We start from the raw sequence: 19211 nt of genomic DNA on the forward strand, positions 1-19211 counted from the left end.
GAGATGGGTTCTGTCCAGCCCAGAAATCACAGCAAGTTGGGTGTTCTCCAGGCATGTCTGGGCAGGAGATGAGGTTGGCCTGTGTGTGCCGTGACTGCCATGTTTCTGCTGGGGGTCTTGTCATCTGTCCCCTGTGGGGGAAATAACCGCTCCCTTCTCTTCTCTTCCAGGCGTGACATATGCAGCCAAAGGCTACTTTGACGCCCTGGTGAAGATGGGGGAGCTGGCCAGCGAGAGCCAGGGCTCCAAAGAACTGGGTGAGAACCTGCCTGGTGTCTTCAGGCAGCTGGGGTCCTGTCCTATGTCCACCCCCTTTTTGATTTGGGATCAGGTTTTGCCTGTCAAATAGGAAAATATTTTAATGACAGTCACCCTTGGAGCTCTCTCGAGGGGCGCACACCCTGCTGGAAGTGGGTGGAGGGTACCTGTCCCCCGAGGCCTCGCAGCTTGGGGTGAGGACGAGCAGGTGAACCCATGTTCAAAGGCATTCCCGGCAAACTGCAACAGCTGACACAGGGTCTGTGTGCTTGGATGATGGGATTAGATGGTGTGGGATTTGTTCCTGGTATTGAAGCGTGAGAAAGGCAAGCCCTCATTCGGTGTGGCCCTGAGGAAGACACCCCAGCAGCATGGGCAGGTGGATTTCCTGGTGGCCAGGTTATGCTATTGACGCTTTGTCTATGTTCTGCAAATTTTCCGTGATGGCTCATATGACGTCTGTGTTAAGGGATCCAGTATGAAACCTGGAAAGTCCTGTGTGGTGGTGCCGCAGGTGTGGCTCAGGCGGAGTCCATGCCTCCACAGTCCCCTCATCTAGCAGGGCGGTGCTGAGGTTTCCTCTGCCCACCCTGGAGACCCCGGACCGGCTGGGCCTGTGCTCAGTTGCTGCTTCCGGAGCAGGCTGTGGCTGGCAGAGTGGTCCTCGACACTCCGGAAACCTGAGTTGCTGGAGAAACCACTTGGACTCCTTTTTGGTAACATGACAGGCCGTGCTCGCCCTTGGCCGCCTCCCCATGGCTGCTGATCTGGGAGGTGGTCTTCGGGTCTGGAGACCCTCGGATGGGAAGTGTAGGCATGACTGGCCCCGGTCCCTTTTCCTTTTTACTTTTATTCTGGGCCTCATGGCCCCCTTGACTGACAGAGGCCCTGGCTGTGTTGGCAGGCAGTGGGGTGGGGGGGGTCCTGGATTGCTCTGTGCCAATTCCAGTTCCCAGAAGAGGCTCCATCTCCCTGATGCTGAGGCTCTGGGACTGGGACCCCGGGAACCTAGCTTTGCCTGCCTGGGCTCTCTGCTGTCTCCAGCTTGCTCATGACATCCTGCTCCAGGACTGCGGCCCCTCATTGGAGGTCCCCCCAAATGCCATTCCATGGGGCAGGCCTGCTGGGGTGTTAGCTGTAGGTCTGGGGATTCCTGGGCAGCTTGTTTCTTCAGCCCTGCTGTGTTGACAGGCTGGGGAGGAGGGGAGGAGGTGCTGTGGGTGGGGTTGCCAGGCCTCTGGAGACTCAGCCTGGAGGGTGGGGTGTGAGGTGCACCACATTGGGCCGTGGAGGCCAAGCCTCTATTGTGGCTTCTGGGGACTCCCCTGGAGCTCCTGGCCCACATCTGCAGGGTTTGGAGAAGGGCAGAAGCAGGGGGTGTCTGTGAAAGGGGCATTTTCTTTCTTTTTCTTTAGAGACAGGGTCTTGCTCTGTTGCCCAGGCTGGAATGCAGTAGCACAATCATGGCTCATGGTGGCCTCCAACTCATGGGTTCAAGTGATCCTCCTGCCTCAGCCTTCTGAGTAGCTGGGACCACAGGTGTGTACCACTGCACCCAGCTACTTTTTAATTTTAATCTTTTGTATAGACAGCATCTCACTGTGTTGCCCGGGCTGGTCTTGAGCTCCTGGGCTCAAGTGATCCTCCCATCTCAGCCTCCTAGAGTGCTGGGATCATAGGCGTGAGCCACTGCACCCGGCTGAAGAAGGCATTGTCTTAACCTAATTAATCACGTGCTAGAAGATGTGCTGGAGGACCTTGTGCTTTTTCCCTGTCTTCGCATGAGGGTCTGCCCATGGGGAACTCCAGGCTCTGTGGCCCACAGTGAGGGGTGGCTGTGTCCGAAACTGGTGGGATTCCAGAACTTCCTGTTAGCAGAGTCCCTGGTGGTTGACAGCAAGAAGCCGCTGAGCCTCCCATGGGCACAGGGAGGAGGAGCAGGGGGGAAGCACCAGGAGAGGGAGGAAAGAGGGAGTGTCCACCTACCTGTGGGCTTCTGGAGTCTCTGCCAGGGCCCCTTCTGGAGCTTGGAGCCCCCCGTGTGCATCTGCAGAGGGCCAGCCAGATGCCAGCATTGCTCTGGGGCTCAGGGTTTTTTCCTGGTAGCAGCTTTATTGACACCATTCACATGCCATGCAGTTACCCCTTCAGAGCGTGCAGTTCTGTGGGTTTAGTGTATTTACAGTGTGCAGCCAATACCCCATCTAACTCCAAAACGTTTTTATCACCCCAAAAAGAAACCCCTTAAGACTAAGCAGTCACTCCCTCATCCCCTTGCTCCCCTCCCCTCGCAGCCACGCATCTGCATCTGTCTCTGGGCTGGCCCATTGTGGAGATTTCATACATGTGGAGTTGTACAAGGGGTGACCTTCTGTGTCTGATCCTTTTCCATGAGCACATGCTTAGGGTCTGTCGTGCTGTAGTCCTGTCAGGACCTCACTCCTGTTTCTGCCTAACGATGACCCGTTGCATGGGGAGGGGGGCATTTCATTTACTCGGGGTTGCTCTCACCTTCCGGGAGCTGCGAGCGTTTTCCTCTCTCCTGGGCATGCACTGAAACTGGAATTGCTGGGTCAGATGGCTGGGAGTTGGGTTTTTATGAAAGCGGCACATCCTTGTTCAAAACCAAGCCCCCTTCCCACTCTCCCGATGCTCCCAGGTCCCACTGCGTGGAGGCAGCTCCCTTGGCTGCGTGTCTCAGAGGGCAGGTTTATGCCATTCCTCCTCCTCCTCCTCCGTTCCAAAAGTGCAGACATCTTGGAATGGATTCTTACTATGGAAGAATTTGGACTTAGATTTTTTCTGCTGTCCCTTGCCCCACCCAATTTAATTATCACAGTTTTTGTTTAAACCCACGTACGGTGTTATCCGGTGATATAAATCCTTTTTATGGCCAGGACAGTATCACTGTACAGCTTTATTGAGGTGTTATTGAAGTATGATACACTGCACACGTCCTAGTGTCCAGTGTGATGAGTTCTGACGCATGTACCCCTGAGAAGCTGTGGCCACGGTCACGGCAGTGAACTTGTCTGTCCCTCCCTCCCTCCTGTCCCGAGTCCTTGGGCCCTCCCTCCCCATCTCCAGGCAACCACTGATCCGCTTTCTGTCACTGTAGTTTAGCGTGCATTTGCTAGAGTTTTACAGAAGTGGAACCATACGGCGTGCGTTCTTTTTCCGTCCAGCTTCCTCGGGTGTACGTGGTTATTCTGAGCCATGTCCTGCTGCCCATGTTAGGGATTCACTGTACCTCATCGCCTGCAGGGCCCCGCCATGTACATGTTGTACCCTCATCTGTTGATGGACGCTTAGGTGTTTTTAGTTTGGGGCATTCCCGAGTTTGCGTTTCCTTGATTCATGTTGTGGAGCCTCTTTTCATGTTCTCGTTCGCCACTTGTTTCTCTCTCTTAGTGAAGTGGGTTTTTTAATCTTCCCCCTTTATTTCATTTGGGTTTTGTCTTCTCCGGTTATAAAAGTTCTCTGTGTACTCTAGATAGAAGTCCCTTGCCAGGAATCCATTTTGCACATATTTCATTCCAGTCTGGTGGGCCTTTTGTTTTGTGATACTGGTTTTTTTCTTTTTGAGACAGTCTCACTCTGTCGCCCAGGCTGGAGTGCAGTGGCACGATCTCAGCTCACTGCAACCTCTGCCTCCCAGGTTCAAGCGCTTCTCCCACCTCAGCCCTCTGAGTAGCTGGGATTAGAGGCGTGCACCACCACACCTGGCTAATTTTGTATTTCTACTAGAGATGAGGTTTTTTCACCATGTTGTCCAGCCTGTTCTCAAACTCCTGACCTTGTCATCCACCTGCCTCAGCCTCCCACAAGTGCTGGGGTTACAGGTTTAAGCCACCATACCCAGCTCTGTAATAGTGTTTTTAGAACAAAAGCATTTAATTTTGATGAAGTTCCGTGGACTGATTTTTTTGTTATTAATGCGATATTATGAATCTATGATGTTTATTATGGTGCCTTTGCTTTTCTGGAGTTAATAATGGACTAGCTTCTTTTTTTCTTTTTTTTGGGACAGAGGTTCGCTCTTGTTGCCCAGGCTGGAGTGCAATGGCGCCATCTCAGCTCACTGCAACCTCCACCTCCAGGGTTCAAGCGATTCTCCTGGCTCAGCCTCCTGAGTAGCTGGGACTGTAGGCATGCACCATCACACCCAGCTAATTTTGTATTTTTAGTAGAGATGGGGTTTCTTCATGTTGGTCAGACTGGTCTTGAACGCCCAACCTCAGGTGATCCGCCCGCCTGGCCTCCTAAAGTGCTGGGATGATGGGCATGAGCCACCCTGCCTGGCCTGCCTCAGCTCTTGGTTCCCTTCCTTTTCAGTGCACCGTCACACATTTCTTCCCAAAACCTCAGCCGCTCCCTCTCACTAGCTTTGCTGCTGGCTGGTGAGGGCAGTCTATTTCTTCTCCTTTGCAGCTGTCCTGCTCCCTCCTAGGCTGCTGAGCTGTGCAGAGGCAGCTTCTTCCACTCCCAGGTTCGAGCCCGTGTTTTCTGAGTTCCATGCCTTCACTGTTCCTGTATCATTCCCACCGTTTGGGGAATCATCTTTTTCTTTTTCTCTCTGAATTAGGTTCCTGAGTGGGTGAATAGGGCATGTGCATGAGCCAGTGTGTGTCTGCCGACGTCTCTGCTTGGCGCTGGTGGTTGAGTGGTTTGGAATTCCAGGTGGGAGATGCTCCGTGTTTGGAGTCTGAGGTCATCACATCGTCTACTTCCAGCTTCTGTCACTGCTGTGTTTGGTGGCATTTTGGTGCTGATTTTATGTGTTGCTTTTTCCTCCCTGGAAGCTCTGGAGATCTTTGTCCTGGGGTGTTATAAGATTTCCTGACAATATCTAGGTGTGGTGACAGTCTCGAGAGGCTCGTGAACAGCGTCACCTGATGTAGGGAGGTGGTGTGAAGCCTGCAGGGGCCACAGGGGCGGGGACCTGGGTGGGGAGGACTTCCTGGGTTAGGAGGGGTGAAGGAGAGGAGACGGTGTGTCCGAAGGTGTGAGGTGGACAGAATCGAGGTTTTTGCAGAAATGAGAAAGGTTTAGAGCATATGAGGGGTGGGACTGGAGGGGAGGCGGGGCTTTCAGGAGCCCAGGGCCACATAGACATCCAGGCTCTGTGCCTCAGGAAGACAGATTTGTGCAGCTCACCTTTCTCAACAAGTCTTAGGGTCTGTCTGTGTTCTTGCCACACGTGGGTACCTTCGTTTTCACTGCTGTAGAATATTCCACAAACGTGTAACAGTTCCTCTGTTCTCCTTGGTCAGCAGTTGAGTTACTCCTGGTGAGTTTTTCTCGATGAGCTGCTCCTGGGGGCCCTGAGGCTGAGCTCTACTGTGGGATAAATTTCCGAAGGCCCCGTGGTGTGTGCAGCGGCCACTCGTGCAATCAGTGATGCTGAGTGCGTCTCCCTCCCCGGGGCGGGGACTCAGCAGCTGCTCAGATGGGCTCTGCTTTCTGTGTTTGCAGGCTGTGTTATTAGCGCCTGTGTGGGTGTGCCTTCTCCGTGAGCTGAGCCCTGTTACCAGGACGTGGCTTGCCCTGGCCCTTCGGTCTTATTTTTAGTCTCTTTGGTTGGGTCTGATTTTGTTTCCTGTTCTTCCTCTTCAGCCCCGGTGGGGGTGTTGCTCATTTCTGCTCACCTTCTCCTCCGTGTGTCCTTGCTGCCCCAGGATGGGTGGATGGGTGGATGGACGGAGCTGTCCCTGCTGTCTGGGGATGAGCCGCCCTCAGTGGTGGAGCCCCTCCCGGGGAGGCGGAGTCCCTGGTCTGTGCTGGGGGATGGAGGTGCTCGGCTCAGCCCAGCCCTTGCTTGGCTGGGAGGTGGTTTTCAGTGATTTGGTCTTGACACCCAGTTGAGCAGGGTCCCACCCTGTCCTCTCTCTGCTGGCCTCCCACCCGGGCCCCTCTGGGTGTGGCCTTGTGAGGCCAGGGTTGCCAGGCAAGCAGAGGTGCCGACCCTGCTTGCCCTCCTGGTGCCAGTCCTTGCTGCTCTTCTTCCTCCTCTTCTCATTCCTTCCCCACTTTCATTCTTCCCACCTTTTTCTTTCCACGTGGCACAGAGCTTCTGTGGCACCTGCTCTACTCACAGGGCAGTCCACCTTTAGTCCTGTGGGTCTCTGTGCCTGAAGCTCTGGCCCCCACAGTGCCCATAGCTGGGGAGGTGGCCTTGGGCTATGCAGCCCTCACGGGGAGATCCTCTCAGCCCGATTGGCTGTGGAGGATGCCCCCGCCCCCTTCATTTCCTGCAGAACCCTGAGCTCTGTTCTTCCTGGGAAGAGTGGGGGTCCTGGCAGCGTCCCCTCATTCTAGCCCAGCGTACTGTTCTGAGTGAGCCCCAGGTCTCCGGAGCAGAGAGCCGGTCTTGGCCTGCGTTAGCTTTCCTGCTTCTGAACCAGAGCCTGGTCCAGGGTCAAGGCCCAGAGAGTCTCTTTTTGTTTTAAATAAGTGGCTGGGGCTGCCCCTTTGTTCTCTCTGCTTCTGGAGTGAGGAGTGGCAGGGTCAGAGCCGGCCTTTGGTGCTGTGGGTCTCTCTGTACCTGTGGCTCTGGCCGAGCAGTGCGCACAGCGGGGGTCAGCCCTGGGCTTTGGCAGCCCGTAGATCTCACAGAGGGAAGGGCCTCCCGGCTTCAGCTGGAGTGTTCTCCCTGCGGTGAAGAGTTTCCGCATTGACTTTCAGGGCTTTGCTTTGATATGGCAAGTGCTTAGTCAGGGAGTGGAGTGGCGGCTCCAAGTTCCGGAAGCTTCTCACAGCCCTTCTAATCCCGTGGCCGGCAGCCACCCACACTTGGCTGTCTGCTGCCTGCCTGGTTTCCCAATCCCTGCGATGGTGCCTCTGTTGAGGCCTCGGGTGCTTTTCCAGCTTGGGCAGGAGTGATTCCGGGGCACACCTGTCATTCTCAAAGCCCCTGACCTGGTGCCCAGGTGAGACTTCTCCGAGGGGCGTCTGCTCCTTGTCCTCTTGGGTTTTGTACTTGGGTTGACCGGCCACTTGGGATGATAGTGGCCAGCTGGGTCTGAGTCCTCTAGACCAGTCCCTGGCATGTGCCTGTGGCCCAGGAGGAAGCCTGGCAGGTGGCCCAAGGGAGGGCGGGCCAAGGCTTGTCACAGAGCCAGTGCTGTGTACGTCCCAGCCCCCTGCAGGGCTCAGGGTCCTGAGCTGAGAGCCTCAGGAATCTGGAGAATTTGCTAAGATAGGTGAAAATCTGGAGAATTTGCTAAGATGTGTGAGTGGCTTCCCCTCCCTGTTTCAGACCCCTCCATGTGGTGGCTGGTGCCACCAGGGGCTGGTATGGAGGCTGAAGGGCAAGTCCAGGGCAGATGCCCAGCATGCTGTTGGGCCGTGGGGTGCCTGGGTCGACGTGGTGCTGGTTCTTTCTGCAGGTCCAGTCTGCCTCCTGACAGCTGTGGTTTGCAGCGCCTGGGACTGCACTCCTGAGGACACACCCCCACCCCCTGCCCGAGGCTTGGGCTTACAGAGCTGGACTGAGCCTGGGCCTCTGCTGGCCGACGGAGGCAGACAGGAGCAGCAGGCCAGAGTCCCGGTGAACTGGGCTCCTGGTACCGCGTGCACGGCTGGGCAGGTGGCTCCAGCACTGTGCCCGAACCGTCTGTGTGAGAAGAGGGTCACGTAGCTGTCCTTTGGCCTGGCTCTGGCTTTGAGGGAGGCTAAGGTCGAATCGCCATGTAGAGCGTTGTTGGCTCTTGAGGACAGTGGCCTGTCTCCAGTGAGGGAGGCTGTCATTGCAGTGAGTGGGGCCGCAGCTCCCAGAAGAGAGCACTGCGCTTCCTGTGTGTGGTCAGTCGCCCATCCAGCCTGTCTTCATGTGGTTGGGGTCGAGTATCCAGCCTGTCCCTGTCTGGGGCCCTGGGCCGGTCGTGTTTCTTGTCCGACCTGTGGCCCTGCTGAGGGCTGGACCTGAGCCAGGCTGTTTTGGTCAGCCCATGCCCGTCTCTGGAGGCCTCTGGGGTATTTTCTGTCCTTTGAAGAGGCCGCCTTATACCTGCGGGTACCCTCATCGTGCTTGTTTGTGATCACAGGGTGTATGTGCCTGCTGGGCGCACTAGGCCTGTGCTCTGCCATCTGCCTGGCATCCCTGTGTGTCTGGGAAAGTGGCAGGAGCTCCCTGTTGGGCCAGCCTCGGAAGAGGATGTTGGCAGGCGGGTGGCATTTTCCCTGCCTGAAACTGTGAACTGGATTGTGGCGACTGAGTCACTGAATTAAGGTGTTGCCCGAAACTTCCCAGAGCTGTGGACCACAGTGCACCCCTCGTTGCCCAGAGTGCCCAGTGAGGAGAGCTGGGGACCCGCAGGTCAGGTGCCCCTCCTCTCCCCGCAGGTGCCCCCCCTCTTACAGGCATGGGGTGGCTCCCTCCGTGTGTGCGGCATCTCTGGGTCTCTGAAACGTGGGCTCCTGGGCAGAAGGGAAGGTCCTTGGCCATGTGAACCCCAAGGGGCCTTTGAGGCTGTCTTCAGCAGCTCCCATTGGCCACAGTGGCTTGGAGGCACTATCTGATCTCATGCTACTCACGCGGCAGGGCCTCCTATTCTCTGTGAGGCCTGGCAGCTTGTCCAGCTGTGTCGTTGCCCCTCTGGGCTCAGGCAGCTCCATGCACAGTGCACCGAGGAGCCGGGTGTCCCAGCATCCAGCAGATGGAGGCTGCAGCCTCCCTTTGGGCCAGTGACTGTGACAGTAGCCTCTGGGCGCGACACTTGCTGTCAGGCCCTCACGCCAGGGACCCACCTCGTAGGCTGCCAGGTCTTTCTGACCCACCATTTGGAGGCCTTAATTAGATCAGTCTCATGTCCCTGAGGCAGCCTGACACTGAGGTCCCTGGTTGGTCCCCGGCCCTCCAGCACAGCAGTGCGTGGAGATGACAGCAAAGCCAGAGGTCCCTGGCCTAAGGCCAGCCTGAGGGCTCCCCTTCCAGAGCCCAGTCGCTTGCTCCAACCTGTCTGTACCTCCCCTCCTCCCACACCATTCCTCCCTCCCTACAGTGAGACACAGAGGCAGGGTTACTCCAGAGGCAACCCTGCAAAGAAGCCACCAGGAGGCTGGGGAAGGAGGACCCTGCCCTGGGCCCAGCCTCCAGCATGGTGGGGTCTATCAGGGCCCCCCCCCCGCCACCTGTTCACAGAGGCGGGTGCTTCTGCTTAACTCTGTGGGGACCCTGAGCCGGGGAAGGGGGCGGAGGGTCATGTTCCCCTCTGGCTGCGGCTGGGGGTGGTCCTGCAGGCTTAGGGCTTGGCCCAGCCCTTCCCACCTGTTGACGGCTCTGGGGCGAGGACTGAGCTGTGCGGGAGATTAGCAGCCATCCTGATTGGACTGGCTGTGTTGCAGCCGAGGCAGCCAAGCATGGGCCCCTGGTCTGGCTGCCGTTTGATCCCGAGCCGTTTCCTGCTGGTGATCGGTAGCTCCTAGCATCACCTGCAGAGGACCTGCCAGAGTCACAGTCAGCGAGAGGCTCTGTAAGTCCGGCCAAGTGTCCTCTGCCAGTGTTGCTGCTGCTTTTTGGCCCAGGATTGCAGCGAGGTTGCGCCTTCCATCCCTGAGTGATCACCCAAAGCTTCAGGCCATGGCTTGGGCTGGTCAGGACGGGGAAGGCAGTTGGTCTGTCCCCTGTGAGGCCGGGGCTGGGTATCCCTCGGTTGAGGCACAGCTGATGGTGCCTGCCGCCCCTTGATGCTGTCAGCAGTGCTCCTGGGGAGGGAAAGAGAGGAGCTGCTCCTCTCTTCTCAAGTCAGGAGCTGCTGAGGTGCTGGCCGTCCCTGATGAGGCCCCACATTAGTTGGTCTCTGGCCAGGGGCCGGGGAACACAGGTGCCAGCTCAGTAGCCTCTGTGGGCAGGTCTCTGTACCTCTGGGGGACATGGGTCTTGTGCATTTTGGGTGGTGCCAGTTGGTGGAAGGGTAGGCATGTCAGGCCTGGTGGACATGGGCCGCAGCTGCCCGGGCAGATGATGGCAGGTGCTTGCAGGGCGGCCTCTGCTCCTGTTCACATCTTGCAGGGTTGGAGCAAGTCAGTGCCTGCCTGAGAGTCTGTCTCCCAGGAGGGATATTCTCTCTGGGACAATAATCGGGGAGCACAAATAGGCGAGGCTGGTGCGGAGCAGGCCCCGCTCATGGCAGGGGCCTCCCAGGGGCACACATGAGGAGCTGGAGGTCTCAATGGCTTCTCTCCCCTGCAGAGCAGCTGTCGGAGAGGGTCTGTCTCCAGGGACCAGGACCCTGGTCAGTGCCATCCGGGTCACTGGTGTCCTTTAGGTCCCAGCTGTAAGAGGGCAGCGATGTGGGGCCAAAACTGGAAGCCACTTCTGAATCCCCGACCCCCGGGATCAGGGTGACGCAAAGCCCAGGACCTCAAGGGGTGACTGCACTGTCAGCAGCTGCACAGTCGGAGCCAGGACTGGAGCTCATCTCAGGTGGCTCTGCTCCTGTGTACCCAGTCCCCACTTCCCTGCCCTGGGGAGGGTGCCCCCAAGTCTGGTAATGCAGAGAAGGCCACCTCGATGGCCCCTTGGCTGTGGCAAGAAGTACTGCTGGATGGCCGGGCGGGGGACTCCGGTCCTGGGAAAGGGTCTCTCTCAGGTTGGGGGACCACATCTGGTGGCCAGTCCTCTGTCCAGCCTTGTGATCCTGGTCGTGGAAGGTGCCAGTGGGTTTCCTCGTCCCCAGTGTCCATGACCGTCAGCCCAGACATGCTCCCGTGTGCCCAGTGCCAAGCTCCAGCTGCTCCCAGGCCCCTCTGCTCCCCAGTCACACATTTGATGACTTGTCCTGCGCTGGCCCATAAAAACAGCCAGAACGGGGTCTCAGCAGCCCCAGGGTGGTCCCAGCAGCAGGGGCTGGGCTGAGGAGGATGCGCCGGGCCCTCTGGCTGTACCTCTCATGCTTGCTTCTTTAAACATCTGAAGGGCAAACGGCAGAGCATCAACTTCTGATAGCTCTGAATGGTGGGTCCACAGGCTTTTGTGACAGTGTCCATGGTACATTTTGTACGTTGGAAGCATTTTTTAAATGGTTGCCAGCAGTCACATGCTGGCGGTCACATCACTGCAGGGCCAACTGGACTGTGTCTTGGGCAGAGACTGAACAGCTGTGCACATCCAGCCAGAGCACACACGCCTGCACAGAGACACACAAGTGTACATACATGTGGGCACAGCTAGCCCTAGCTCCAAGTACATCTCCATGGAGTGCTGGAGGGGTGACAGGGAGACTGGCCCCTGGCAAGGTGGTCAGAGAGGCTGCAAGTGGTCTGAACTGCCCGCCTGGCCTCCTCAACTGCCCTCACTTATAGCCATGGGACTCTGCGGGCAGCTGGGGTCCAGGGCCAGGTTCAAGGACGCCTGGCAGGAGTTCTTGAGTCTGTTCCCTGCCTCGGCAGCGGCCCCTTCCTTTTCAGAAGGTATATTCTGCGAGGCCCCAGAAGAGCCTGGGGGACATGGTTCCCCGTCCATGGCATGCTCCCTCTGCCCACTCGGGCGATCCCCCAGGTCCTGTCCACTCATGAGCTTGCTCTGGCCAGCACATTCCTTGGCAAGGTTCAGTTCACCTCCCAGGCTTCCTTCCAGCCACCTCCGTTCTCCCCGGACACATGGGAGATGTGCCCAGGGCGCCTTGGGGGAGGACACCATGCGGTGTGCCCTGAACAGGCAGCATTGGTAACCAGGGCCTTTGGAGATGTGCTTGTTCTGCCTGGGAAGATTGGAGGATTTTTCTGTTTTGTTTTTTCCCTTTCTGGAGACAGTCTCACTGTCACTAAGGCTGGAGTGCAGTGGCGCAGTCATGCATAGCTTATTGCAGCCTCCTGGGCTCAAGTGATCCTCCCACCTCAGCTTCTGAGTAGCCAGGACTGCGGCTGTGTGCTGCCATGCCTGGATAATTTTAAAACTTTTTGTAGAGACAAGGTCTTGCTTTGTTGCCCAGGCTGGTCTTGAACTCCTGGACTCGAGCGATCCTCCTATCTCAGCCTCCAAAGTGCTAGGATTATAGGCATGAGCCACAGTGCCCGGCCAGAGGTTGGTTTTGAAAGGCAAAGTTGCCCAAGAAGAAAGGAGCAGCCTCTGCCCCAAGCTGAGTGGACATCCAGGCAGCCTCCAGGCTGGGCATTGAGTATGCTCTGCCTTGGTCACTCGTGGCCAGAAAGGAGGTAGAAACATGGAAAGAAACCCCCTCTGCCCCATCAGACCTTAGCCCTCCTTGCGGACACTGGGGAAGGCAAAAGCCACTTTCAAGGGAGGAGAGAGGGACAGGGAGTGCTGCTGCACTCCCTCGGGCAGGAGAAGGCCCGAGGTGCCTGTCCCCTGTTCCCCTGCAGCTGTGGCAGTTGGGCTCAGCCTGGTCACTTAGCCTGTGGGAGGAAGGTGTCAGGTCAGCTCAGCCCCCACAGAACCTTGTCTCCACTCTTGTGTCATGTAGGGGCCCTTTGAAGCCCCGACTCCAGCCGCTCTGGATGGATGGCCGCTGACCCTGGAGCCCCCACCTGCCTGGGACACTGGGAACGTGTGAGCCCCCCCTCCCCCTTGCCAGCTGATCCCTGGCGGGCCTGAGAATCCTTGATTTCATCGTGAAGGTGCCATTGCCGGTCCAGGGCCGGGCCTTGGAGCAGGGGGTTTGAAGTGATGGCTCAGGACAGTGGGGGCGGGTTACGGAAGGCAGTCTTGGCCTTTCGCTTCCCTCCACCGCCCTGTCCACAGTCTGAATGCTGACCCCAAGGTGGCTCTTTGGACTTGCTTGGTTTCAGAACTGTGTTGGTAAGTAGCGTTGGCTACCGTTGTCCCCATGGCAACGCAGACACTGATTTTTCTTCCATTGGTTACCCCCTGGCCACGATCCATTGGAGAAGAACTCTACCTCTCCCAAGGAGAAGCTGGGAGGGCTGCAGAGAGAAAGGGCGGGATTGGGAGTCACCCCCGAGATGGTGCCCCTGGGCTCTGGGTCAGCACTGGGTCTGGTTCCCTGGCCCCGCTGGGGGCTCTGGCAGCCCCTGGCCATGTGTTCTTCCCCGTGATGAGCTCGCTCAGTTCGAGCCCTGCCCAGGTGTGTGCCGACGAGCTCTCAAGGCGCCTTTGGGCTTTAGAAACCAGCAGGATAATTGAGCATTGAGGATGTCTATTTCACAAGGCACTGGGAGGTGATGTGTGCTTGTAGCCGGGTTGGAGCAGCTGACCCCTCGGCACAGAGCCCTCTGCCACTGGCAGAGAGAGGAGAGTTCCAGCGCCTCCTGAAGCCACATAAATACAGAAATTCCCAGGAAACCAGTGTTTCTGTGCCCTCAGTGTCCTCTGGCCAAAAAGAACACCCTGACCACTCGGTAGCAATGCCTGTCACGTCCCGGAGCCTCTGTTTCAGGGATTCAAGTCCAGCTCCCGGAAGACTCAGGGCGAAGGTCAGAGGCCTTCTTCCCACCCTCCCACGCCTGGGGGCTGCTGTGAGCTGTTCTGGCTCACGCTTTGCCATCCAAGCTCTGTCTGGGAGGCAGCCGGGAATTGGAGCAGTTCCCACGCCAAGGGGGGCCTGGTGGGTGGCCCGTCCCCTCCTCCAGTGAGGCACACACTTGCACGGGAGCATGCAGGTCTGCCTGTGAGGGGTCTGGGGCATCTTGGTGCATTTCCTTGCTGCCCTCTTCCCTTCTCTTCTGGGATCACCGCTTCCTCTCTGCTTCCAGCCTCCCTGGCCCTCCCAGTCTCCTGGACCATCATCGTGGCTATGCTGGCCCTGTTTCTCCTCCTTCAAGCTCCCAGGCAGGACTGGGGCTCCCTGTGGGCTTGTGACTGCCATGCCCTCCCCAGCTGGCTCCAGCCCTCAGAAGCTCCGGGATGGTGGGCCGGGTCACCTGCATTCCACATGCCTGGCTGACACTGCCCTGCTCCCAGGCAGGAGAGCTCCATAGGCCCCACCACCACAACGTTCCTTGATCCCCTGTGGCTTCCCGAAAGCTTCTTCGGCTCCTCCACAGCCTAGCATGACCCATATAATCAGGGAACAAGCGGGGCTCTCCCCGTTGTCCCTGTGTCCATGTCTCGGCCTCCTGAGCATTTCTCAGGGTCCAGTGGGAACCCCCCCTGCCCTGTTTGACCCCACACTTGTCAGTTCCACCTTGGTGCCAAGAGTGAAGGCTCTGCTCTGGCCCCACCTGTGCCACAGCCTCCCAGCCATCTCCGAGTCCCCACCCTGGCCTGGCATTTCCTGAATTCCTGGCCCCCTTCTAAGAAGGAGGCTGCCCTCCTGGGAGAGCTCTGACTGGTGCTGGGCTCTGTGGGGTCTTCAGCCTTTGCAGACATCTGAGCCCAGAAGCCACCCTCCCACTCTGCGGGCAGGCGGGTGGGCGGGCAGGTGCTGTTGGGCAGGCGCTGTTGGGCAGGCTCGGCCTTTGTTTCATTTTTCCTGCCCTCTTCACCCAGCACCCTCTGCTTGGAGGTGAGGTATGAGGGGTCATCAGTGTCAGGGTGGGGCTGTCTGCTGTTAGCAGGTAAATGCACCCCAGCCCTTGCCCTGGGGCCAGGCTGTGCCATGGGCCTCAGGGACCTTGTCTGTGGCCATGAACGTGCATCTTACTGATTTTAATCCTGGGTGCCAGGTACAAACGCACACACCTCCCTGATGAGAAAATGGCGCCAGCCTGGGACCCTTTCCCATAGCCCTGGACGTTGGGCACCTGTCACCTCCAGGACCTCCTCCAGCCAGCACACGGGTGGCAGGTGGAGGGTCCCTGCACCAGAAGGGCAGATCCTGTTGTGGCCCCAGTGGGTTGAAGCTCCCTTTGTAGGTGGCTTGGGGCCTTCAGTCCCATGACCCCCCAGTGACCCCTCTGCAAGCCAGGACTTGGCACCCCTGCTCCTCAGAGATGGAAGCTGTCCTCTCGGACCTTCCCTACCACTGAGTCCCAGCCTCCTGTGCAGTTCCTTGGTTACCCAGGAGTTGAGAACTTTTGCTGCCTGGGCTGCCTTTCAGATACTCTGACCTCTTGGTTTGTAGGAGCACCAGACCAGGTGGGGAGGTGGAGGCTGCTGCTGTCCCCACCCTGGGCCTCTTCATGGGAGCGATCGCCAGTCTCCTCGGGCTGTGTTTTGGTAGAAATGATCTTTTATTCTAAGTGGCGTGTTAGCGGAAATCATTGTGGAATGCCGTTTATGCTCCATTTGGGAGTCAGAGTCTGGATTTGGGGGACCCTTAGGCAGGGTCTGAGCTGCCCTTTGCCCTGGCAGATGAGGACAAGGGGCTGCACTGATCTGTCCACCACCCCGGCCTGTGAGCATCCCAGGCCCAGGCTTCCCTCTCTACCAGTCTTTTTCACCATCTCTGAGAGTCGCGCTCCCTCTCAGCCTCTTGTCACTCGAAGAACACATATTTTCTGGAGGAAAAAAAAGGTACAAATATTAAAGATGTCACTATTGTGAAAGATGCAGCGTGGAAGCTCTTCTAGGTTAAAGGACTAAAGACTCCCAGTGCCGCACAGGAAAGGGGAGGGTCCTCATCACTCACAGTTAAGCCCCTGTTGGACTTAGCTGTCTCAGGTGCTTATGGAGCAGTCTTCCAATAGGTGGAATGCTGATTTGTTTTCTTAAAATGAGAGAGACTAAAGCCACGTGCCAACCCAGTGCGGCAGGACCCTCAGTGAGACCCTGGGTCAGGGAGGAGCTTGTGAATGGCATCGCTGGGCCGTTCGGGAGCGCGGTGTGTGCTGTTGATTTGAAGAGGGTGCGTCCTTGGTGACCTTCCTGTGTGTGGGAATGGAGGCATGATGAGGAGCCAGAAGTCCTTGCCCTTAGAGCACAGCTTGGGGGCAGGGGCAGCATCACAACGTCTGAGGTCTGCAGCTGAGTCTCAAGGGGCTGAAAAAAGTGCCTGTGTGTCTGTGTGTGTGCATGGATGCGTGAGTGCCGGTGTGTGTGCATGGATGCGTGTGAGTGCCTGTGTGTGTGCGCATGGATGTGTGTGAGTGCCTGTGTCTGTGTGCCTCCATGGATGCGTGTGAGTGCCTGTGTGTGTCTGTGCATGCATGGATGCATGTGAGTGCCTGTGTCTGTGTGCGTGCATGGATGCGTGTGAGTGCGTGTGTCTGTGTGTGCATGGATGTGTGTGCCTGTGTCTGCATGAATGCATGTGAGTGCTTGTGTGTGCATGTGCATGGATGCGTGAGTGCCTGTGTGTGTGTGCGTGCAGTGATGTTTGTGAGGACATGTGTCTGCATGGGTGTGTGTGCATGCACAGATACGTGTGTGTGTACGGATGCATGAGTTTGTGTGTATGGATGCATGTGAGTGCATCTGTGTGTGCATAGATGTGTGTGAGTACGTTTGCACGAACGCATGTGAGTGTATGTGTGTGCATGGATGCGTGAGTGCATGTGTGTACAGATGCGTGTGGGTGCATGTCTGTATGCACAGATGTGTGTGTGCCTGTGTGTGTACACGGATGCATGTGGGTTTGTGTGTATGGGTGCATGTGAGTGATCTCTATGTGCATGCACAGATGCGTGAGTGCCTGTGTGTGCCTGGATGCGTGTGAGTGCGTGTCTGTCTGTCCACGGATGCATTAGTGTGTGTGTGTATGGATTCATGTGAGTGCATGTGTCTCTGCGTGCACGGATGCACATGAGTTCATGTGCATGTACCTACACATCACAGAAAGAGTGCTAAAGCGATGTGGCAGAGGGTACCACTAGGGAACCTTGGTGAAGTGAATGAGTGTTTTGCTGTACTGTTCTTGCAGCTGTTCTCCAGGTTGAAAAGGTTGGATTGGGAGGAGAACAATGTAGTTCTGTTTTCTAAACCAGAGAAGAATGGGCTTAGCAAAGCCATGATTGACAGGGCTTTCCAGCTCCTTCACCTTCCCACTGTGTTGAGCCAGAGACATTCGTGGGAATCCCTGGGTGTGGTTGTGAAGCCAGCCTGGGCTCAGCTCACCCACAGAGCCAGTCTCCAGCCACATTTGCATTCTGGCTGTGCCCACATTTGGCGCTGGGGGAGACTTCCTGGAGCCTGTGATTCCTGGTGCCGCCGGCGGCTGGGTCTGCGCCTGTGCTGGGTCTGGGGCGTCTTGTGGCATTTCCTCATTGCCTTCTCTCTTCCTGGACCACACCCACCTTCCTCCCTGCCCCTCCCCTCTGCTTACATCCTCCCCGGCTCTCCCAGTCTCTTGGGCTCAGCAGATGACCGTCCAGGGCATCCCCAGTTCAGCTTCAGTCCTTGAGCCTTGTGAAGCCATTGGAAGGAGCTCGGCTGCCACCTCCGGCGGGCTGCCTTTCTTCCAGTGGGCCACTTGCACTGTGGTGCCCTCTTCAGGGATGAGCGGTTAATCTTCTCGTTCATCTGCCCACTAGACGCAGCTGTGTCAGAGCAGTGCCTGCCTTCTTGTGTCCCTGGCTTTGTGAGAGCTGCTCTGCGAGCATCCTGAGTGACCCTCTCCGAGGATCCTGCCTCCTGCCACGGGGCTGCCTCTACCTGTCTACCTGCCCACCTTGCCTTTAACCCTTTCATTGCTATGCGTATCCCCACACTCCCTCTGTGCCCTTCTCACCCAGGCAGCGGCTGCTTGGAACACTGACGGCCTTTGGTGGTCCTCAGGTCCTGCTCCTCCCCTCCGTGGGCACATTCCATCCCCTGGTACTGCCCAGTCTTGCACTGGCCAGTCTGGGCTCTATATAAGGCCAACTGGGCACTGCTATCTCTGTCCTGGCATGGAGGTTCTGCCACGGTCTGTGCGTACTTTTCAGGGTCTATTAGGAAATTTTTTGGTAGCGGTGGTGAATGTGATGCATTAAGGTGGAGAAGCAGAAGCGACCACACCTGGGTGTTCCTCTTGCTGGCAATCCTGAGGTTTGGTGGCAGCCAGCTCTTGCTGGGGTCAGAGGCAGTGAGGTGGAGGCTCCTCAGAGTCCAGCCCCAGAGGCCCGGCTGCTTGGGAGAGCCCCAAGCCTCCCAAAAGGTCAAGGGTACTGGCAGCGGGTGAGACCCCGCAGTTGGCTCTGCTCCCCTGGGCTCTGCTTGCCGGACATTTTGGCTCTGAGCAGGCAAAAGAACCTCCAGAATGCACATCAGGAAGATGAATGGTGTGTAGTCGGGCTCGGTGCCGTCATCACTGAAGCTGCTTCTGAAAGAGGCGTTGCTGCAGCGCTGTTCACCTCGGACACACTGGACATAGCCTGTGGGGGTAAATGCCTGGGGTATCCATCCAGTGAAATGGCATGGCTCATACCTGTAATCTCAGCATTTGGGAGGCCCAGTTGGGAGGATCACTTGAGGCTGGGAGTCCAGTACTCACCTGGGCAACACAGCAAGACTGTCTCTGTCTTAAAAAAGGAAAAAAAGAACGTTCTGGGCTAGGCACAGTCGCTTGCACCTATAATGCCAGCACTGTGGGAGTCTACTTGATCCCAGGAGTTCAAGACCAGCCTGGGCGACATAGTGAGACCCCATGTTTACAAAAGTATTTTAAAAATTAGCTGGGCATGGTGGCACACCCCTGTAGTCCCAGCTTCTCGAGAGGCTCAGGCGGGAGGATCCCTCGAACCCAGGAGTTGGAGGCTGTAGTGAGCCATGGTTGTGGCACTGCACTCCAGCCTGGTTCCAGAGTGAGACTCCTGCCTCTAAAAAGAAAAAACGAGATTCTGACACATGCCACACCACGGATGGAGCTTGAAGGAATTGTGCCCAGGGAGGAAAGCCAGACCTAGAGGGTCCCGTATAATGCAGTGAGATGTCAGGGATGGCCGCTTCATAGAGACAGTGTGAGGGTGGGGGGGTCCTGTATAATCCAGTGACATGTCAGGGATAGGCCACTCCGTAGAGACAGGGTGAGGGTCTGCCAGTGCCCTGGACCTTTTGGAAGGCTCGGGGCTCTCCCAAGCAGCCGGGCCTCTGGGGCTCATATAATCCAGTGATGTGTCAGGGATAGGCCTCTCGATAGAGACGGGTGCAGGGTGGAGGGTCCCGTATAATCCAG

At 57.3% G+C, this 19211-nt stretch overlaps 1 protein-coding gene across 7 annotated transcripts in view; it reads left to right on the forward strand.

Moving 5' to 3' along the window:
• BAIAP2 (BAR/IMD domain containing adaptor protein 2) overlaps positions 1–19211 on the forward strand; it is a 78342-nt gene that overhangs the window by 20125 nt on the left and 39006 nt on the right. For all 7 annotated transcript variants that reach the window (XM_035302035.3, XM_035302031.3, XM_035302036.3 and 4 more), the window contains exon 3: positions 171–257. In XM_035302035.3, coding sequence (XP_035157926.2) covers positions 171–257 — 87 coding nt within the window. The remainder of the gene's footprint in view (positions 1–170; positions 258–19211) is intronic.

This window comes from Callithrix jacchus, chromosome 5 (assembly GCF_049354715.1).
Source record: "Callithrix jacchus isolate 240 chromosome 5, calJac240_pri, whole genome shotgun sequence".
Taxonomy (NCBI): Eukaryota; Metazoa; Chordata; class Mammalia; order Primates; family Cebidae; genus Callithrix; species Callithrix jacchus.